Below are 21,610 nucleotides of genomic sequence, written 5' to 3'. Positions count from 1 at the left end.
TCCTTGCACAGTTTTGGGGTAAAGGTGAGGTGTCTGTCTCCAGTCATTGGGTAAGAGGAAATACACCCACTGAAACACAAATGGTAAACAACCATGCGCACAGACTTAGTCTTAAGGGCAGTTTAGAGAGACCTATTAATCAAAAGATCACATTTTGACTGCACTATTGGAGGACGCCATATTACCCAGACAGAACCCACTCATGTATGAGGAGAACACGCATATTCAATACAGAAGGGCCCAGCCAGGCCCTTCTTGCTGCAAGGTGACAGTGCTACCTACTAAGGCTTTTAATTTGGCTTTTAATTTTGTCATTATTAATAAAAGGTAACACGTACGAGTTTTTTTTTTGTATTTCACAGTCATGTATTACTCCAGCATAGTCTGCCACATAAACTTACAATTAGAAGGGCTGAAGTTTGTTATTGTAATATGAGCAAAGGTGAAAATGTTGAAGAGATATTTTTAAAACTTTTCAAGGGTCAGTAAATATGCTAACTTAGCTGCTGACTGCAGAGAAGTAAAGCCATAGAAAAGGCTTTGCATTAGTTGACAATGCATGGTTTGTCTTAGGTTGAATTATAAGAACACGGAAAATCTGTATTATGCACTTTAAATCTCTCCTTATGAATAAATAATAAAACCATAAAACTTTGTTTTGTTTTGATTTTTAACAGAAGGTTCTAACTGCTGCAATGGCCATTGTTTCAGAACAGTCTGTGATATTTCCATGATGCAAAACTAGATGGCCAAGTGACAAGAACTTGTTTTTAATAAACTGTGTCTGAAGCAAACCACATCACTTGTGTGATTGCAGGGTGTTTGTCCCACTGCAAAGTCACACCTCACGTTTCCTGTTCGTTGGCCATTGCTTGCAGCCTCAGAAACACACCATGTGCATGTACAAAATGAGCACACACTGTTAAAATTGCAAAGGAAGAGGGTCAGTTTGTTTAAAACATATATATAAGTTAAGTTGGGTTCATTTTTACTTTGACTCATTCTACTTTAATGGTTCCAATTTTGTTGCTATTGTAACCCGCAGTTAGTCAATTAAGACTTTTATTTTTGCGGGCCCACTTCCTGTTTTCCCCAAACTCCTCAACTTATTTAAGCCCCGCCTCCAGCCAGGTTAAACAACATCACCTGTTCCGCTGTGATTGTGGCTGGCTGTTGGCGTTCTGCTGAACATTTTCACCCTGGAAATTAACCCAATTCTCTGCATCTACTCATTTGATCTCTTGGTGAGTTTTGTTGTAGCATGGCACTATCGGTTTGGCATGCATGTCTGCTTGATTGCTCATTGGAGCATTGTTTTTTTTTTTAGAACTGTTGCCGTTTGTACCTGGGCCGTCACCAAGCTTGCAGTTTGGTACGCCCCACTCTCTGCAAAGGTAACTCGATTGCTGATATTGTGCGTGTTTTGGCACTTTTTGCAATTAAAATAAGATGTAGCTACATTTACCTTAAATTGATATTGCGCAGTACATTTAATTTCCTTTCCTCATTTTGATTGAGTACTTGAGTTATTCTATTTTCTTTGATATTTTGAAAGTTAACTTTGATTTCAACTTTTCAAGCTTAACCTTAATTGATTAGTTTGAAACATTATTCTTTTTTTTGTTTAAATTATGGTTAATGTAACCTGATTGACATGAAATGTTTAATTATTAGATATTTAATAATTGTAATGATATTTGTTGCATTTATTTGTTAAGATACTTAATGGGTTTTCTGGCCTTTTAGGTCGGGTTTTTTTATATATGATGGATCAGATCCTCTTCTGAACCCAAGGATGGCGAGCTAAAAGAAAAGAACTCTATGATCTTTGCATTTATTTTGAATTGTCTCTCACTGTGTATTTGTAATTGTTTTGTTTGTTTGTTTTTTTTCCTTCCCTTATGTTTTTCCCTGTTCCCAAAGAAAAATTCAATACATTGGCACGAAACACTAACTAAAACAGTTTCCTTGTGTTTTTCATTCACACATCAGGCTCCTCAAAGAACCGGTTTCTGGTATCGCAGTTAGCTGCCTAGCCCATAACTGTTACACTATTGAAACTTAAAGCAGTTGGACTCGCGTGGAAACGTGTTTTATTTCCTGTTAAGCGGATTGCTGTAGTGAGAAAAACAAAGAGCCACAGAATCAGGCCCTCTCTCTCAGCTGCTTAGCCATCTTGGGAAAAGTGATTAAAAAATACTTATTTTTGTTAAATGATGATAGATAGAAAATGTGTATCTTTCTGCAATTCATTTGACCAAAGAAAAATTGAGGTGTATACATTTGAATAGATCGTTTAATGCTTTTGGTATTGTGCTTTTCGTCATGTGGCAAATATATTAAAATATCAAAATGATTCTGCAGTTAAAAATAGAACAGAGAAGAAAACATGAATTAATTAGTGTATTTAAAAATCATCCTTTAATTTTACAGTTTGGTATGGGTGACAAATTACTGTGAAGGGATGTAACGGTTCAGAGACGTAGATATGCATTTGTGAGTGCAGAGAATATCATGGACAGGTCTATCTTCTCAAATTAGAATAGTGAGGTTTATGTGTACTTGGTCTTGTCAGTTGGTTTCATTTGCAGTTATACTCAACTCACATAAATGAAAAACAAGTCAAAATGTAGAAAGGGACTCAAAAAAGCAGCACCCAAATGAACAACAAGCTTTATTCATTTTTAGAAGGGTAAAGAAAAGCATTATGTATTGTATAATTATTTATGAAAATCCTTGATTAAAGCATCTTCAAGAAATTGAGTTCTGATGTGGTGGTGAAAAGAGGAAGAAAAAGTTAATTAAATTCAGAATACAAACAAAATGGCAGCAAAAAAAAACACAGCTACACAGTACAAATAATCAAAATATCAATATACTAGCTTATCAAAAAAATAACAATTTATAAAAATCCAAGAAATCCCAAAGAAAAACAGATTAAAACTATTGCTTACAATTAAAAATTTAGTCATTATATGCCAAGATAAATATATATTTTTTTCCTGCACAACAGGTCATTTGCTCTACTTGCTTTATATCCCACTTCATCATCCAATATATTTAAAATGTAGCTCCACAAATGTCACATAACATATCAAATCATACATGACACATTCATCTGGTCGATCCAAACATTGATTGTTAAATTCAGCAATCTTTGTTGTAATATTTTAAAAAGATGACCCAGTTTTTTTTTTTTATTTCTCAATTTGTTAAAAAAAACAAAAACAAAAAAAAACCAGGAAAAACTAAGAAATGAACAGTGCTAGCTATCGGCTATGATATTATGACTACTGAGAAGAAGGATAAGTAACTTTGTCATTTTTTGTATCAAATATTGAAATGGGAAAAGCTGCATTCAACTGCCCAGGTCCCTTTTGAAAATGAGATCTGGATCTCAATGGGATTTACCTGGTTAAATAAAGGAAATAAAAAAAGGATGCTCTGAGCATCTAGCAGTCTATGCTTCATTTTTTTTCTTCATGTTTTAAAGTGTGACATTTTCAAAGTAGGCATGAAATGATAAAGTTTGATAAATGCATATAAAACATGTGCTAAATGACAGTTAGGACCCGAAGGCTTTCATAGTGGCATAAATCCTCTTTCTTTGAACTGATGTGTTTATTGGTCCACTATTCTGATTCATCACAGTGAAAATGACAGAAGAGTAGATGCATTTGTCTCTAGGTCCCTATAAAAATTAGATGTTATCAAAATAATGTTGAGAAAGTAATTTAAACTTTTAAGCTTTACCTTTTGTCTTTCCTGACTCCAATGTTTCTGCAGCACACCACCATCTGGATTATAAAATAAACTATGGTTAAAGATAGAAAACTGCTCTTGCAGAAAACTTCAAAATATTTAGTACCTTGACAGGAGTCACATTTCATATTGATGATTATGTGTGCAAAGACAGCAATAACCATCAGGCTTATAATCAAGACAGTGCACAGAAAAATGATGACAATAACCTCCTGTGACCATGAACTGGATTCTGCAACACATATCAAGATTAGACACTTTACTAGATTATGCAAGATGGTCATTAGATAATTTGACAATAGTGTAGATGAATTATTACACATATAAGTAATATCATTACCTTGAGTATCCAGTCCATTTCCAAATAATATCTGTCCACATGCAGCCACAGCGCAGTGATGAATCCCACTGTCAGAGGTCCCAGAAAAGTTGTAGAAACATTTCTGTGCAGTTTGAGCTTCAGGGCTGTTTTCACATTCATCTCCACTGTTTTCTTGTAGATAAAGTAAACTGGGATGAGAATGATCTGGTCCAGCTTTGAACCAGTAAACCCTGTTATCTGCTGGACATGTTTTCTTCTCGGAGTCGGAGAGAACTGAACACTGCAGAGTGTCTGAGTTTTCTGCATTAACTGAGCCAGATGGACAGTCCAGAATGACATTGATGATATCTGATTCCTGACCTGGAGAAAAAATTATGATACGGTTTACTTTCACAGGTACAAAAAGGAATAAGTGCGAATATGTAATTAAGATGTCATTAATAAATGTTTTTACCTTTAACTTTAAAAAATGTTCCTTTCATAAATATGAAATCAAGTTGTCTGATTTTAATACAGTAGTAAAGTCCTGTGTCGTTTCGCTTAGCTTCATTGATATGAAGAATAAATTGTCCTTCCTCTTGTTTGGTCTGAATGTGAGGAATCTTTGAAACGTCGTCAATCTTGAAATTAACTGTTGATCCAAGAAATTCAGGCCAGTTTCCAGAAACAAGTCGGATCCAGTAAAAAGTTTCTCGGTAGAGAACGTTGATCTGGCGAGGACAGCTTAGGGTCACATTTTGTCCAGCAGTCACAGTTTTTACCTCAATCTTCAGTTCGTCACTGCAAACTGAAAATAAATCCATCAAAAAAATCTCATTTCAAAAGACTACAGTAAAAACAGAATTTAACACAATTAAAAATAATAATATACATATATGTATATTATTTTAAAACTGTAAAACTCTAAAATAAGACATATACTTCACACTTGCATAAATACTTACATCCAAATCTGAGAATAAGTAATGCATAAAACAAGAATTTAATATTCATATTGACCCACATTAACGGCTACATCCAACTAAGAGATGATCATAGGAGGACGGACCCTCCTAATATAATGCTGCAGAGTGGGAGTGAACAATTTCAGAACAATTTGATTGGTCTTTTGTCTTGTGAGGTGTTTTTACAATAAATAGCCACAATGTAAATAATATAAACTTCTTTTTCCATCCTTAAAAAATAAAAGAAAGTTATTACACTTTTTTACTGATGGTACCTTTGAAAAAGTTGTTTATGTTTGATAAACAAACGTCTACATTCCATTTTACCCAATGGCTTCATGTTATGCAGCATATGATTCTAATCTTTAAATGACATGTGATCAGGCTTCCAAATTTCCAAAGCAGATCACAGGCTTTCTGCTGAAATTTTAAGATATTCTTTGAACAAAAATTAATATGTTGATTTGAAATAAAAAGTGAAATGCCTGACGAAAACATAAAGATTGTAGACTCTGCTTTTATAACAACATGACTTGGTATGTATGTATATTGATGCAGCATTGTTACTGAAGTAGGTAGCCTTAAACTATCGTCCATTTGTATTAAGTTTAAACCTTTTTTACTGACAGAGGGAGTTCTTGTCATTTATTTTAGCCTGTGTTATGTCTCATCACAACCCTATAGAGAGGGAAGAGCGCCAGGTTACAATAGCGAAAAAACTTTAACTCTAATTTTTTAAAATTGCACATAAATGAGGCAATAAAGTCACTACGTTGCTACGTGAAGGAAGTTATCACAGATTTCAGACAGAATCTACTATAGCCCTGCCCACTGGTTAATGCTGGCTTGTGAACTTATAGATATTTAGACCAAACTTCCAGCAAAAATAGTGACCTCAGAATCATAGTAAACATGTCGGCTTATTGGTCGAAGCAGCCAGTCAGACGTCAGTTTGCTACTGGATCAGGCAAACAGGTCACCAGATGATGCAATCAAGATGGGATCACATTTCATCCCGTATCATTTTGACAACCTGGAGACAACTACAAGCTCACAGTGCCACCCTTCATCTATTATTAGATCACAAACGTCCTGGTTAAAGTTGTTTTTCTACTAGTGCCTTTTCAGCTCGGCTTTTCTCGGCTATAAGGGTTTCCCAATAGGTGCTACTTTTTGGTACAAACCATTTTCTTAGTATTTATTTGGCTGGGATTCCAAGAGAACTGACTGGAGCTGAAAATGCTACAATGTGGGTCAACAATTGACCAGTGGTTGATTTCTGATCATCTGATCCAGCTCTGAATCAGTACATCCTATTATCTGCTGGAGATGTTTTCCTCTCAGAGTCAGAGAGAACTGAACATTGAAGACTCTCTTGGGTTTCTGGATGAAATGAACCAGATGGAAGCTCCTTAAGAAACACAGTTACGTTTAATTCTTCTCCGAGAAAAAAAAGGGTGTTTTACTCTCACAACCAGAAGATATTTTTACCAGTAGGTAAAAATATGATTTTGTAAATAGTTTACTAATGCGTTTACATGTAATTTGTAAAAAAAAAAAAAAAAAAAAAAAGTTCACACTTTGTCCAGCAGACAAAATTTCAAAATAATTTTCTGTGCAAACTGGGAACAAAACCCACAACTAATCTCATTATTTTCAAGAAACAATATGAATTGAACACACAGTCAAACATGAATTAGGGATGTTTTTCCCATTTGTAAATATACTTACATGCAAACTTGAGCGTGAGCACTGAATAAAATAGGAAACGCATTTTTATATCAATCCACTATGACTTCAAACTAAGAGGTGATCATAAGATGTACCCTCTTAATATAATCCTGCAAAGTGGGAGTGAACAACTTCAGAACAATCTCATTGGTCTTTTTAATCATGAGGTTTTACTGTATTAGAACCACAGTGGAAATAATGCAAACCTTTTTTTCAACATTAACACATGAAACAAAATGTGCACACCTTCCTTCTGATGCTAACCATGGTAACCACCTAAATCAGATAACTGAATTCCCTCACCAGCGACCATGAAGCTCTCCAGAGGCGTGGTAACAAACAGTTATTTTGATTTAGGTGAACTGGAGAACAGATGCAGGATGGTAGCTCTCGGTGACTACTAGAGCTGGGCACCCCAGGAGCGTTGAAACAGACAAAACACTAAAACATGCAGGTCACTTTGGACACACTGCATTATGTTATAGTAAATGCACACCCGTTCAAAATTTTTCACAGCCGCTAAGTGCTTCTCCTCCTGAAGTATCTTGTATTTAATTGCACTGAGACCAGCCCAGCTTCCCAGTCACAGCTGAAGAAAGGAAACTCAGCAGTTTAATGCTGCCACCACCATTTTCACCATAGGGTGGTGGCAGCTGGTGAAAACTACCATTTTCTGGTAGTTTTCACCAGCAAATGACATTTCTCATGGAGGTCCAAAAGTTTAAATTGGTTTAATGTGACAAGAGCATGCTCTTCTAAATGAACTGCAAACAGAAGACAGGATATTTTATAGAATTATTAATCAATAGATTTCTGCCTCTCTTCCCAAAAGGCCAGATTTGTGAGGTGGGTAAATGACATAACTTAACTGTCTATAGCTGCTTCTCCACTAGAGGGCCTCTAAGTGTTTCTGCCCCAAGGTGGTCTGGGGCATGTCAATTAATGCTAATGGACATTTATCTCCATTATCCATTATATCTGTGTTGCTCTTCCCCATTTTTTGTACCAACTTTAGTACAAGTGGTGCCAAGTACCATGTACTGCACATAAGCGATTTAATTGACAGAAGATGGCATTCCTTGATTAGCCTTTGATTTCTAGCACTACAAACTCTGAACAACAACATTTCAACCACCGCAGTGGGCCGGCGGACATACCATCTCAGCAACTCAGAGCATAATTATGAGTTTAATCCTGAACAGCGACAGGAACATATGTGTAAATTTTTGGAGAAAGTTTACAATGATTTTGCAGCCCTGCAAGTCGAACGTCTCTCTGAAGAATGGACAACAATGAACAGAGAAAGAGTGCAGCTCTGGTCAACATTCATCTGAGCTACAGTTTTGCACAGGCCAGTTTTAAACACTGGACCTACTGTATATAACACCTTGGCATAATGTGCATTTTATCCTGTGTTTGGATTTTTATTTTAAATAAAGGTCTTTTGACTTCATTACCCAAAGTCAGTCCTGAAGGGCTGGTATCCTGCATGTTTTAGTTTTCTTCCTGGTTCAACACCCTGATAGTAACAACCTCCTGAGCATGTTGATGTTATGCAGAGACCAGCTAACAAGCCATCATTTGATTTAGCTGTGTTGGACCAGGGAGAGAACTAAAACATGCTGGATATACTGGCCCTTGAGGACTGACTTTGGTCACTTACCTGAAACGTTCGCTGGACATAGTAGGCACCAGCACCCCTCTCGAACCCACTAGGGACAAGGGTGTACAGAAAACGGATGGATGCATGTTTTACATAGAGTCAAATTAATAAGAACAAGGAAAATCTTGATTATGTATCCAGAGTGTATCAGAACATTCTCTTTTTTCCTTTTTAAAGAACTATATGATCAAAACGGACAAGAACTTGTTTTTAATAAACAGTGTGAAGAAAACCACGTCACATTTTCTGTTTGTTGGTCATTGCTTTAAATCTCAGTATGTGCATGTACAAAATGGGCACACATACACACGCAAACACAAGCACAAACACGCACACATATATATCGAAAACACAAAAAAAACATCAAAACACAAAAAAATGCAAGCAGCACCCAGATGAACAACAAGCTTTAATTGGACATTGAAGGATTTGCTCAGCCCGTAATGCATGGTAGAATGACTTAGGGAAATTCATGTTTCAAGCAACTTATAATTCAAAATACCATAGAAAACTAAACTTAACGAGGAACCAATAACAATATCAAATGCACATTTGGGTATTGAGAAATAGATTTCTGATGGTATGCTTAGCAGAGGAACCAAAAGAGAACACCAGTTTAATTTTTTTGCAATTTATTTATTTTTTTTGCAAAATTAAAATTGCTGCAAAAAACATACATTTCCACAGCATAACATACATTCATTGTGTATGTTATGCTGTGAAAATGACCAAACACAATATTTAAAATGCAGTTCCACAAGTTTCATATAACATATTAAATCAAGAATGACACATTCATCCAAAACTAATTGATCCGAACTTTGTGTTAAATTTAAGAATCTTGATGATGACCTACTTTAAGGACCAGCAGTCTGGTGACACTGAATGAATCCAATAGTCCAATAGTAAATGAAAGAAAAGTTTAAATCAATGAGACACTGGCATTTAATCTGTAGACTCCACATGATGAAATATTACATTATATTTATTGTATTTACATTATAGACATTTTCTTCAAAAAACAGTACATACTTTATTACACTGTGACATTATTCAATGCATGTGAAACATGTGTTACATGGCAGCTATGACCCAAAGGCTTTTATAGCAGTATAAATCCTCTCTCTTTGAACTGATGAGTTTATCGGTCCACTCTCCTGTTTCATCACAGTGAAAATAACAGCAGAGTAGATCCATTTGTTCTCATGCCCCTATAAAAATGATTGAGCAAAGAAATGTTATCAAAATAGTGTTAAGAAAGTAAATGAATATTTTATGTTTTACCTTTATTCTTTCCTGACTGTAGTGTTTATACAGTTCAACACCATCTGGATCATAAAATAAACTATGGTTATAGAAAGAAAACTGTTCTTGCTGAAAACTGAATAAGTATTATATAGTACCTTGACAGGAGTCACTTTTCTTTTTGATGACTACGCATATAAGGACAACAATAACCGTCAGGCTTACAGTCAAGACAGCGAAGAGAAGAAATATGACAACTTCCAGTGACCATTCTGACAGTTCAGACTTATGAACAATAGTGCTGTTTAATAACCCCTCTGTGTTTCCTGTATGAAAGCAACAACAAACAATTAACTTTGATAAAATATTGAAAAAAAAAGACATTTTCTGTGTTACCAGGACTGTACAGTATGATGGAATCTTAAAAATCAAGACTAAACTTAATAAAATGCTCAAGTCATCAGACTACACTTTGTCTATAAGTTGCTTATGAGTTACTTTTTTTATCAGAATGTCTTTCAAACACTTTCACCACATGCACAGAAAACCTCATCATTACAAAAACTACATGCTTAATATCAATACTACATGTTACAACTTAAATAGTTGCTAATTATCCAGGTATTTTTTTTTTATTAATGTAAATATCTGCTAATTTTAACAAGATTCACCAAAGCAAGTTATTCAGTATAATTGGAAATCATTTCAAAAATCAAAAAATGAAAAATACTAAACAAAAAATAAACTGTCGATCCTGTAATCTTTTGAAATGGACAGAAAAACATTAAAAGAAAAATTTGATACAAGTGCACAGCAGAATTGCAAAACCATAATAATACTGCAGTTAAGAAACATTAAATAAAATGAAAATAAGAAATAATTAAAATATAAAATTTTCAGATACAGGAAAATATAAAATACAGGTATTTTGAGTGTGTTGCATGGTGTTTGCAACACACTCAAAATACCATGGTTCCCATGTTGGTTAAACAACAGTCGTCCAACTGCTTTAACTCAATACTTTTGTATCATTAGAGTATTAAAATGATTCAAACCAGAGACTACATACCTACCTTCTACCATCAAATAAGTCCCAGTCCATATAGATTCAGTCCAGCCTATAAGAGCACAGTGATACATTCCCTCGTCTTGTTGAACTGTCCTCAGGATTGTTAGTTTTCTATTTATTCCATCATTTGTTGCTCTGAATCTTGAAGTAGGAAATTCTGGTCCGTAACTGGGAGCAACATTTTTTGGCTGCATTACCATTAATTTCAGAGTATCACCTTCACTTTGCTTGTACCATTGAAGCCATGTGCTGCTCTGAAAGCTCTCCATAGCACCACAAGTAAACGTTACAGGTTCACCAAGCTGAACGGTGATGGCTGGAACCAAGGCATCTGAGTAAAGTACAATGAAAATCATTCAGTAGGAAAATTATTGAAAAGAACGTCTTATAATTTTGTTACTTAATATCAGTTAACATAACTTACAACCCTGGTGAAGGAGAATCAGTGTGACCAGCAACAGACGCATCTCGAAACTGGCCTGCTTGCGTGTCCTGATTATCTTTTAAGAGACGAAAGGAGGTGTGGTGTGGCAAGAGTAGAAATGCACATGACCTATAATAAAAGGCCATTTCCTGCCACAAGATCTCTTTAGAAAAATGCTACATAATCCTATTGAAATTATAATAGCCATTTAAGTAATGATTTAACAAAAAAATAGTGCTAAACGAATATTATTATTATCAGCAGTAGTAGTGGTATTTGTAGTCGTATTTTTGTATCGTTTGTACTGCATTCTATGTCAAGTTTTAAAAATCTGAAAGTAACAAACCTGTACTTATATTGATTTAAAAAATAAATTAATTTTATTAAAAGATAATGGCACCAACCAGTGCATCACAATGAATGCATTTCCCTAACAACCTTTAGCCACCACATCTACTCTGTTAAAAATTGAGAGAAATTGAGACCTGGGTATATAAGACCCAGATTATTATATTATCTGGTTTTATTATCATACCCCAGACTGCAGATTTAGGTTGAATGTGATATTTTACTTCTACCAACATTTTTCTTCTGACTAGAAGCAATATTTATATTTTGGAATGACCCAACTAATGTCTCTGCTTGTATAAGCAGAGAAAATTTAAGATAACAGAGATGGCAGAGACTTCTTCTGAGTTTATCACCAAAGATTAAAGTACCAATGAAACCTTAAAAAAAACTTTATCAGCAATTAGAAAAGAGTTTCACAACTTTAATGCCAATAAAGATTTCTCCAGTTATTAATAGAGGGGTAACAACAACTCGAAAACAGATAAATACAAGAGTGATTTTCCTTTTACTTTGTTTTATTGTCTTTTGGGAGATGCCTGTCTCATTTCTCGTCATAAGTAAAAGTTTATAACACATTGTAGTTTATAACACATTGTAGTGTTAATATCTTTTACAGAACTGTATAAATGAGAATGAGTTTATTTCTACGCGTTAGTTTTGAGTACTACCATTTTCCTATCACTCCTGAACATGCATACCCGCTTGGAGAGTTGAATGAGTTTGTATCGACTGATCAGCTATTAGAATAAATAGTTCAAAAGAAAGAGTTATTTATACCTATAAGTGGTTAACATTACGGTTAAAAAACAAATAATAGGCTTACACTTGTTGAATATTGGTTTATTAGATTCAAATTATTCTATTCGATAAACTCCTTAGTCCTCTTAGACCTTCTTCCTGTGTCGTAGTGTGGCTGCCATCCAGAAGAGGGCGCTGATACTCCTCCTTTAATGGAGCCAGTTGTTAGCTTTAAGGGAAATAATCATGGTGGAGGCATCCTAGAATAGGAAAGTGTAATGCTCAAAATTCATGTGGGATATAAAATGTGCAATTCTGCTCCTTAAATATACGGAGCAGTGCCAACTTCTCTACCAAATATTGCCGATGTCCAAGGAAAGGATGTGACAATGTGGTGACAGAAAAGCAGAGGCAAAATACAACAAGATGGAAAAAGACATGATGGTAATAAGAAAGATTGGTTTTGAGGACTTTTGTGAGTAAATGCACCTCATGGAGCCAAGTTTTACCCTTCCATAACCATCCCTAGTTATCATTGTGATTTCCATGATACCTTAATGCATGTTGGTCATACTTACTGTATGATGCTTTTCTTGGTTCAGAAACATTGAAAATACTTGCTTATCCAGTTCCGATTAAAGTTGAGTTAATTATTTTTGTTTAAAAGACTGACAAAGACTTTAGTTTTATTTTAAAAAGCCACAATGTTCCAGGGTTCAATAGTTAGGACACTAATTAATTAAAAAAATACAGGAAACACAACCAACTGCAAAATGTCACAACACAAGAACTAAAGTCCACAGGATGAGGTTTGGTTCTACTCTATATCTACTGTATGTTAACCAAGGAGAGTAAACTTGCACCAATTAATTGATTAAAAGAAAATTGTTACATAAAACACCTCCAACATCCAATATGAAAACCTTTTGCATATTTTCAATAATTTACACAACTTCATAACGATTTGACTGAATGTATCAAGACTATTGTTTCCTCTATTTTTTTAAAAGAAACAATAATTAAATTTAGAGCATTATAACTACCCCACGTTAATTTTAATTGTACAATTTAGTGTGTTGTATATATATCAACTTTAGAAGCTAAACATTTAATAAGAAGTTGGAGTGGAAGAGATTAACATACATGAAGGTAATTTAATTTTAAATATTTCTACTTAATATATTTAACATAAAGAATCTGCCGTATTGGCAAAATCATGTTAAACATTCTGATTTTACACAGTTCACTTTCATTAGAAGTTTAATTGAATCCACAAATCTTTTATTAGTAACAGCATAAACATGTATTAATATTTGAGTTTCCATACACGTTTACACACACATGTTCACGCAGATCCTTTAACCTGTGAATACACACTGTCTTCAGTCATCAGCTCTCTCTTCTTCTTTCCTCTTGATGCTCTCCCTTCAGAGAAATGTAACGCAGCGTAGTTCAGATCAGGTCCAGCTTCAGTCTGTTTAGAAAAATACATTTTCATTTCAAATGTACCTTTTAATGTTCAGCTTTTTAGCATTCCAAACCACAAATTTGGCAGTAAAGGTATTGTTATTACTTACAACGTCCTCTGGTTTTTGGTTAATATTTCCTCTTGTTTGTGAAGAAGAGCTTTCTGTAAACATAGAACAAACATGATTTCTTATTTTGAGTGTATTTGTTTATTTCTAAAAAGCTAAATTATCAATTCTTGTGCTCTAATCACTTCTTCAAAACCTACAACTCAGTGACTAACACAAACCTTTATAGCGATGACATGATGATCTTTGCATTCGAAAGCAGAATAGAGCAATATTACCAGTCAAAGAAATGACCAGACAGACTACTGTGACCAACAGCATGCTGATTTTTGATGTTTTATCTGGAGAACAAAGGAAAACAATGTAATTGCTTCTACAATAGATAATTTATTTGTTCTGATTTTGGCTGTTTTGTAAAATAATTTAACTGGTATTAACAAATTCATACCATTTTTAAGACTTGTTCCATTTCCAAATACTATCTGTCCACAAGTGGCCACAGCGCAGTAGTACGTCCCGGCATCAGAGGAACTGAAGCTCTTAGAGAAGTTATAAATGCATTTCTCCTGAGAGTCAAACCTCTTGTCACAATTTCCAGCTTTTTTTCCATCAGTGTAGATAATATCTGGGTAAGATTTATTTGATCCGGCTTTGAACCAGAACACACGAGGTTCTTCTGAACAGGTCGTGTTTTTTGAATTAGAGAGAACCAAACACTGCAGGGTCACCGAGTCGTTTGGATGATGGGGATGAGAAACTGCTGGCTGCTGAACAACACTGTAGCTCATGGTCCTCTCAGAATTTACTATAAAAAATGAGAAAACAAATATACTTTGATTATGATAATCTACATTCTGTACACCTAAGAATTCAAAGAAATTGGGACATTAGATTTAGTAACTTTCATCCTAAAGGAATTATTTCAGATACAGTTATTTTGTCTCAAATATATGGAGAACAAGATGTTTTTTTAGTCAGATTACAAGTAGTAATGAAATAAAAAAGTAAGGGTATTTTTCTACGTTTGGCAAAGAAACTATTGGTTTTGGAAAAATAAAACAAGCTTTGACCTGTATTAGTGTGAGCAACTTTTTTATCCAAAAATATTTTCAAGCATTTTCATAAAGACAGTTTCATTGTACATCTGTTTTAAAATTGTTGATTGTGTACTTGTGTAAAATATTAAAAATAAAATGAATATTCATCATCAATATTTGATGTCCAACTGATGTCCAGCTGTCATCCTTAGATGTTAAGACACACTGCAACAATACATTTTTGAGTTTTTTTACATTGTTTACCTTTTATCGACAAATAGGTCCCACTGCAGGTAGATCCATACATGTCCGTTTGAGTACAGTGATACATTCCTTCATCTTCTTGGACTGTTTTCAAAATTTTTAGATTGCTCGCTTTCTTTGTGTTTGTCACATTAAATCTGGAAGCTGAGAATTCTGGTCCGTAAGTGGGATTTATGTAATGTTGCTGACTCACAATCAATTTCAGAGTGTCGCCTGCATTCTGCTTGTACCAGTGAAGCCATGTGGTGCTCTGAAAATTGTCAGTAAAAGCACAAGCTAAAGTCACAGGTTCACCAAGTTCAACTGTGACCACTGGAACCAAAGTGTCTGCAATATGGAAAAAAAGATGCAGGTGAAAAGTATGTAAATCAGGTACAACATGAATTTCTTTTTTTTTACTTTGAACCAAAAAACCTCTTTGATAATATGTAACAAAAAATTATCTTTCAAAATTTATACATCTGTATTACTTACATCCTTGATGAAGAAGTAACAGTGTGAGCAACAGCAGAGTCATCGTCACAATGTCTTCATTCTGATTCTTGAGCCTTTAGTGACCTGAGGAGGCGTGGCAGTCCATAGTGTCAAGTGCGTCTGATTGGCTATCGTAAAATAGACAATAACAAGTCATTTCCTGTTTGTACAGTGAGCTTCTATTCTGGGTTTTGTGCTTCCATGTAGTAATTTGAATATTTGATGGGTTTTTTTGTTCTGATCTACAGGTATTACATGGGTCAAGAACTACAAGGAAGGTTTCTCTCGCCACGGCAAATCTTTCTTTCGCAGAAAATTACAATGTTTTTATGCCAGGGGCTTTTCAATAGCACCCCCATCAGGTTAGCTTTTCTTTTGTCTTTGAAGACCACAATGAATACAAATAATTTACAGGTATAATGATTATCAGATGTTGCAATATTCTACAGTGCATACATCATCATATTTCAGAGAAGGGAAATCAATAAATATTTAAAGTATGAAAGAAATCACATGTTGCATTCTATTACTTAAGGGGGTTTAGTAATTAAGAAAATATCTTTCAACCAAAGACAACTATTAGAAATTCACCAACATATGGCGCTACAGTTTTTACAGCAGTATTCTCTATGACTATCATTAATTACACATACAAACCCTAGAGTGAACAGTTTTACTGCAAAGGTCTTCAATGCAGGAGACATGAGTGAACTCTGTGGTGGTAAACAGGTGAAGATCAAAGGTCTCACCTTTATAAAATGCACAAAAAGCTAAGGTAGTGAAGTAAAGGACTAAACCTCAAAGTCATATCATCATAACAGGGGAAGGCTCATCTAAATGACAGAAACAATATTGTCTGTCACAACAATACCCAGTTATAATATTAAGTAGAAACAAACATAAATAAAAAATATAAATGGACGCATACCTGGAAAAATACACAGCAACATGGTCACAGTGTGCAGTGTGCAGAGCGCACAGAGGAGTACTTCTTAGTGGTACCTTGATTTTTATGTTGTTGTGAAAACAATTGTTATTAGATGAAATGACCATCTATTTTGAGATAAAGGGGGTGAAAAATCAACTCTCAGTTAAAAACTGGAGAAATTTCAGATGGGACCAATGGTGATAGAATGTGGCGAAACCTCTCACTTCAAATGTTTGCCTGGAAATGTTTCAAATTGTACATCTATCAAATTTCTGTGAATCATGGTAACCTTTATTGTGGTTTTCTAGAGGTTCTGGACTGTCACTCATTAATATGAGTGTTTATTTTTAGATCTGTAGATTACTCTCTGGAACGTTCCATTTATTTTAATCCCAGAACAAAATCTCAGGAACTCTGCAGTTCCTGAGATATGATGAATTGTTTTGGGGCATATCCTGGTTTCCATCCATAAAGCTGCTTCTCTTGGCCCACTATAATTTTGGCTTCAAAAAATTAACTGATTGGACACTGGAAAAAAACTATCCTCGTGTGCAAGTTGTTTAAAACAGTTAGCCTATTACCAAAGCTATTAAGGCCTAAAGTACCACATTGGTGCAAACAATGTTGTAGCAGCACCGACATCGCCAACGCTAAAGTATAACAGCAAAAATAAACTAAAGAACAAACACGCGTTTGTAAGCCTCTATTAAATGTTCATATTGCTGTCTCTCACTGACATGGCTCTCAACTTTTAGATTTGTGATTGTAGATCAAAACCTTCAACTGATCACATGGTTTGACACTTGGGAACTGGTGAGTGTTTGTTTGGGAGCTAGAATGCTAGCGCTAGCCTCCTGGTCATTGTTTGGTCAGTGTAAACCAGAGGTTTCCAAACTGTGGGGAACGCCCCCTTGGGGGGCGCCGTGTCATTGCAGGGGGGGCGCGGGAAGTCGTCTGGATGAAAAAACAAAAACAAAACATGAACGCTGTATGCGCTGGGGTTTTACCTTAGAATGGCCAACTCTCTGTTATTCCTCTGTCAGTTTGATACAGTTGGGGCTTCAGCACTTCCCCTATCTGTGTCCTCTGTCACTTTAATCAGCAGTTAAAACTGTTTAATCCACTGTTAACATGTGGTAACTTGTTTTTCCGAGCCGCCTTTAAACGCAACATAAGCGCTACAACCCTTGCGCTGGTTTTACACCTGCAGTGAAGGAGACCTGCTGCTGCTGTGCAGAGCTACACAGGTTTGTGTTAGAATCATGGCAGCAAACCAGCAAAACGCAAAGAACTTTTCACAGTTTCTCCCCCAAACTATTCAACTGTTGAGTAAAGCTGTTGGATGCAGGTAATGTTAGCTAAAAGATGACTAACTAGCTAATATCAATACAGAACCTTAAGCTTGTTAACAAATAGCTTGTAGGCTACTGGTGCTGTTGTCTATGTTCAGCTATGATTCATTTTGCCCCCAAAAAGTTCATTCCCCCCTTCTTGTTTGTCTGGAGCCGGGGCTGAGTATAACAGCAAGTCTCTAAGAATCCACCCCCCACCCCCTTCGCTCACACACATCGTTCAACCAGACAGCTATTTGTAAGCCATAGGGGGGCCCAAAAATAGTTTGGAAACCACTGGGGGGGCTCAGGAGAAAAAGTTTGGGAACCACTGGTGTAAACTAACTTGATCTGAGTATGTTTTGTTACCTTGAAAATACTTTGAATGGTAAAATACTATTTCTATTGTATGCTAAAATGAAATGTTGAGAAATGTAAAAATGAATGTTGAGTACTGGCATGATTTTAATTATCTCTATAATATAAACGTATTCACTATAGTGATGAGAAAGAAAAGACATGTACAGATTAGCATAGAATGATTTTTGATATTTACAAACCCCAGGGTCGATTATCAGGCCTGTTTTACACATGCCAGGTTCCTGTTTCAGATCCTATTCCAGTTCCTGGATTCTGATTCTGTCCATTGCCAACTGGACCAGACTGGTGAGCTAAACCATACATTGAATGAAGAGAAATGTCACATCCTGTCAACTCCTTCCAGTCTGGTAGGAGATATTCAAGCCCACAGCCACACTTTCACCTTCACTCTGGACTGGACTAATTGGATACTTTTCCATCATTTCTCTCACCTCCACCAAGGAGCTTGTGGTTGAATTTAGCAGTGGTGCAGCAGCAGCTGAATTGCGTTCTATTCTACCATATTCACTTTATTCATCTGAAAAGTTAGAAACATCTGTCATCTCTGAATTAGCTGTTGTGTATGCAGAACATGAATTGGATTGATAAAGTGAAGAATGGAAGTGTGATGCTAAGTGGGAGCAGGATGGTTGTTTTACTTGTGAAACATTGAAATGACTTGCTGCTTTTCTTTCCAAAGTTCACAGTTCTGTAGCTGCATTTATTTAGATATTTGGAGAAGCTCATCGGTTCTTTCTTCAAAAAGCTGACAGACTTTTTATTACTCAAAATTACATCTTGAATTCAACATTACAGGTCTCTATATCAGTTCTGTGTGGAAAATCAGAAAGATCCATGTGGATAGAGATGTTTTATTTTCATTCATTATGCGTTTCACATACATAAAAGATGCCAACAGGTTTATTTAAAAAAAAAATCAATATATGGTAAAGGTGGCAAAGTTATAATAAAAGTAAAAAAAATTGCATTTTCATCACATCTGTCTTCTATTCAGTTTTATTTGAATTCACAACTTTTGATTGTGTGTCAGCAACAGTATGCTCTTTCATCTCAGAAGTTTTTTTTTTTTTTTTTTCAATGAAAGCTGGCATACGTCATTTTCAAGTTGATCCTTTAACCTGTGAATACACACTTTCTTCAGTCATCAACTCTCTCTTTTTCTTCACTCTTGATCTTCTACTATCAGATAAATGTAACGCAGCGTAGTTCAGATCAGGTCCACCTTCAGTCTGTTTAGAAAAATACATTTTCATTTCAAATATATCTTTTAATGATCAGCTTTTTAGCATTCCAAACCACAAATTTGGCAGTAAAAGTAGTGTTATTACTTACAACGTCCTCTGGTTTTTGGTTAATATTTCCTCTCGTTTGTGAAGAAGAGCTTTCTGTAAACGTAGAACAAACATGATTTCTTATTTTGAGTGTATTTGTTTGTTTCTAAAAAGCTAAATTATCAATTTTTGTGCTCTAATCGCTTGTTCAAAACCTAGAACTCAGTAACTAACACAAACCTTTATAGCGATGACATGATGATCTTTGCATTCGAAAGCAGAATAGAGCAAAATTACCAGTCAAAGAAATGACCAGACAGACTACTGTGACCAACAGCATGCTGATTTTTGATGTTTTATCTGGAGAACAAAGGAAAACATTGTCATTGCTTCTACAATAGATAATTTATTTGTTCTGATTTTGGCTGTTTTGTAAAATACTTTAACTGGTAGTAACAAATTCATACCATTTTTAAGACTTGTTCCATTTCCAAATACTATCTGTCCACAAGTGGCCACAGCGCAGTAGTACGTCCCGGCATCAGAGGAACCGAAGCTCTTAGAGAAGTTATAAATGCATTTCTCCTGAGAGTCAAACCTCTTGTCACAATTTCCAGCTTTTTTTCCATCAGTGTAGATAATATCTGGGTAAGATTTATTTGATCCGGCTTTGAACCAGAACACACGAGGTTCTTCTGAACAGGTCGTGTTTTTTGAATTAGAGAGGACCAAACACTGCAGGGTCACCGAGTCGTTTGGATGATGGGGATGAGAAACTGCTGGCTGCTGAACAACACTGTAGCTCATGGTCCTCTCAGAATTTACTATAAAAAATTAGAAAACAAATATACTTTGATTATGATAATCTACATTCTGTACAACTAAGAATTCAAAGAAATTGGGACATTAGATTATTTTCTTCCTAAAGGAATTATTTCAGACTTAGCTATTTTGTCTTAAATATATGGAGAACAAGATGTTTTTTTTTTGTTTGTTTTTAATTCAGATTAAAATGCAGGGCAGATAAAGTAGTCTCTAACACATAGCTATCATAAATCAAATTTTATAAAAAAAATATATTTATGTAAAAAAATATGTACAAGATTACAAATAGTAATTAAATAAAAATAAGGGTATTTTTCTGTTTGGCAAAGAAACTATTGGTTTTGGAAAAATAAAACAAGCTTTGACCTGTGAGCAACTTTTTTATCCAAAAATATGTTCAAGCATTTTCATAAAGACAGTTTCATTGTACATCTGTTTTAAAATTGTTGATTGTGTACTTGTGTAAATTATAAAAATAAAATGAATATTCATCATCAATATTTGATGTCCAACTGATGTCCAGCTGTCATCCTTAGATGTTAAGACACACTGCAACAATACATTTTTGAGTTTTTTACATTGTTTACCTTTTATCGACAAATAGGTCCCACTGCAGGTAGATCCATACATGTCCGTTTGAGTACAGTGATACATTCCTTCATCTTCTTGGAGTGTTTTCAAAATTTTTAGATTGCTCGCTTTCTTTGTGTTTGTCACATTAAATCTGGAAGCTGAGAATTCTGGTCCGTAAGTGGGTTCTATGTAATGTTGCTGACTCACAATCAATTTCAGAGTGTCGCCTGCATTCTGCTTGTACCAGTGAAGCCATGTGGTGCTCTGAAAATTGTCAGTAAAAGCACAAGCTAAAGTCACAGGTTCACCAAGTTCAACTGTGACCACTGGAACCAAAGTGTCTGCAATATGGAAAAAAAGATGCAGGTGAAAAGTATGTAAATCAGGTACAACATGATTTTTTTTTTTTACTTTGAACCAAAAAACCTCTTTGATAATATGTAACAAAAAAATATTTTTCAAAATGTACACATCTGTATTACTTACATCCTTGATGAAGAAGTAACAGTGTGAGCAACAGCAGAGTCATCGTCACAATGTCTTCATTCTGATTCTTGATCCTTTAGTGACCTGAGGAGGCGTGGCAGTCCATAGTGTCAAGTGCATCTGATTGGTTATCGTAAAATATACAATGACAGTCATTTCCTGTTTGTACAGTGAGCTTCTATTCTGGGTTTTGTGCTTTCATGTAGTAATTTGAATATTTGATGAGTTTTTTGTTCTGATCTATAGGTAGTACATG

General features: G+C 35.1%; 4 protein-coding genes and 1 long non-coding RNA gene across 6 annotated transcripts; 1 reads left to right on the top strand and 4 right to left on the bottom strand.

Annotated features, from left to right (window-relative positions):
* The first annotated feature begins 1,029 nt into the window (after nucleotides 1–1,029).
* On the top strand, nucleotides 1,030–1,960 carry LOC148156942 (uncharacterized). The gene is made up of 2 exons (XR_015764470.1): nucleotides 1,030–1,244; nucleotides 1,328–1,960. It is a non-coding gene; the product is annotated as an uncharacterized LOC148156942 (long non-coding RNA).
* A 699-nt stretch (nucleotides 1,961–2,659) lies between these two features.
* LOC106908795 (uncharacterized) lies at nucleotides 2,660–5,089 on the bottom strand. Of its 2 annotated transcripts, XM_088009465.1 has the most exons (6): nucleotides 5,029–5,088; nucleotides 4,539–4,871; nucleotides 4,103–4,444; nucleotides 3,869–3,994; nucleotides 3,754–3,797; nucleotides 2,660–3,691 (listed from the first exon to the last, which is right to left on the bottom strand). In XM_088009465.1, the coding sequence occupies exons 1-6, from the start codon at nucleotides 5,075–5,077 to the stop codon at nucleotides 3,566–3,568; spliced, it is 1,020 nt and encodes a 339-aa protein (XP_087865591.1). In that variant the 5' UTR covers nucleotides 5,078–5,088; the 3' UTR covers nucleotides 2,660–3,565. The 2 variants fall into 2 exon arrangements, with proteins under 2 accessions (XP_087865591.1, XP_087865590.1); XM_088009464.1 differs by having other exon boundaries at nucleotides 3,869–4,444; nucleotides 5,029–5,089.
* A 3,724-nt stretch (nucleotides 5,090–8,813) lies between these two features.
* Nucleotides 8,814–11,341, bottom strand: LOC148156941 (uncharacterized). The gene is made up of 5 exons (XM_088009477.1): nucleotides 11,161–11,341; nucleotides 10,741–11,067; nucleotides 9,826–9,993; nucleotides 9,707–9,750; nucleotides 8,814–9,633 (listed from the first exon to the last, which is right to left on the bottom strand). Exons 1-5 carry the CDS (start codon nucleotides 11,201–11,203, stop codon nucleotides 9,508–9,510), a joined length of 708 nt encoding a protein of 235 aa, XP_087865603.1. The 5' UTR covers nucleotides 11,204–11,341; the 3' UTR covers nucleotides 8,814–9,507.
* A 2,150-nt stretch (nucleotides 11,342–13,491) lies between these two features.
* On the bottom strand, nucleotides 13,492–15,605 carry LOC106908791 (uncharacterized). Its single transcript, XM_088009472.1, has 6 exons — nucleotides 15,560–15,605; nucleotides 15,086–15,412; nucleotides 14,233–14,589; nucleotides 14,006–14,125; nucleotides 13,827–13,879; nucleotides 13,492–13,723 (listed from the first exon to the last, which is right to left on the bottom strand). The coding sequence occupies exons 1-6, from the start codon at nucleotides 15,600–15,602 to the stop codon at nucleotides 13,595–13,597; spliced, it is 1,029 nt and encodes a 342-aa protein (XP_087865598.1). The 5' UTR covers nucleotides 15,603–15,605; the 3' UTR covers nucleotides 13,492–13,594.
* A 3,425-nt stretch (nucleotides 15,606–19,030) lies between these two features.
* LOC148156940 (uncharacterized) lies at nucleotides 19,031–21,400 on the bottom strand. Its single transcript, XM_088009473.1, has 6 exons — nucleotides 21,355–21,400; nucleotides 20,883–21,209; nucleotides 19,938–20,294; nucleotides 19,711–19,830; nucleotides 19,532–19,584; nucleotides 19,031–19,428 (listed from the first exon to the last, which is right to left on the bottom strand). The coding sequence occupies exons 1-6, from the start codon at nucleotides 21,395–21,397 to the stop codon at nucleotides 19,300–19,302; spliced, it is 1,029 nt and encodes a 342-aa protein (XP_087865599.1). The 5' UTR covers nucleotides 21,398–21,400; the 3' UTR covers nucleotides 19,031–19,299.
* Nucleotides 21,401–21,610: the final 210 nt, after the last annotated feature.

This window comes from Poecilia mexicana, unplaced genomic scaffold (genome assembly GCF_051168715.1).
Source record: "Poecilia mexicana isolate PSO_F unplaced genomic scaffold, ASM5116871v1 scaffold_10, whole genome shotgun sequence".
Taxonomy (NCBI): Eukaryota; Metazoa; Chordata; class Actinopteri; order Cyprinodontiformes; family Poeciliidae; genus Poecilia; species Poecilia mexicana.
The sequence above is the reverse complement of the archived record's forward strand: the minus strand, read 5'-3'. Positions and strand labels throughout refer to the sequence as shown.

Bases quoted from the DNA above. Each gene is read 5' to 3' on its own strand.
- LOC106908795 (XM_088009464.1), bottom strand. From the start codon at position 5,089: ATGTGGGTCAATATGAATATTAAATTCTTGTTTTATGCATTACTTATT. The intron at 4,872-5,028 runs GTAAGTATTTAT...ATTTATTTTCAG, and splicing joins ACTTATTCTCAGATTTGGAT to TTTGCAGTGACGAACTGAAG. The intron at 3,798-3,868 runs GTACTAAATATT...TTTATAATCCAG, and splicing joins GAAATGTGACTCCTGTCAAG to ATGGTGGTGTGCTGCAGAAA.
- LOC148156941 (XM_088009477.1), bottom strand. From the start codon at position 11,203: ATGCGTCTGTTGCTGGTCACACTGATTCTCCTTCACCAGGGTT. The intron at 11,068-11,160 runs GTAAGTTATGTT...TACTTTACTCAG, and splicing joins GATTCTCCTTCACCAGGGTT to ATGCCTTGGTTCCAGCCATC. The intron at 9,994-10,740 runs GTAGGTATGTAG...GCTTTCATACAG, and splicing joins GACTTATTTGATGGTAGAAG to GAAACACAGAGGGGTTATTA.
- LOC106908791 (XM_088009472.1), bottom strand. From the start codon at position 15,602: ATGACTCTGCTGTTGCTCACACTGTTACTTCTTCATCAAGGAT. The intron at 14,126-14,232 runs GTATGAATTTGT...TTTGTTCTCCAG, and splicing joins TGGAACAAGTCTTAAAAATG to ATAAAACATCAAAAATCAGC. The intron at 13,880-14,005 runs GTTTGTGTTAGT...CTATGTTTACAG, and splicing joins ATCATGTCATCGCTATAAAG to AAAGCTCTTCTTCACAAACA.
- LOC148156940 (XM_088009473.1), bottom strand. From the start codon at position 21,397: ATGACTCTGCTGTTGCTCACACTGTTACTTCTTCATCAAGGAT. The intron at 21,210-21,354 runs GTAAGTAATACA...TCCATATTGCAG, and splicing joins GTTACTTCTTCATCAAGGAT to ACACTTTGGTTCCAGTGGTC. The intron at 19,429-19,531 runs GTAAGTAATAAC...TTTTCTAAACAG, and splicing joins ACCAAAAACCAGAGGACGTT to ACTGAAGGTGGACCTGATCT.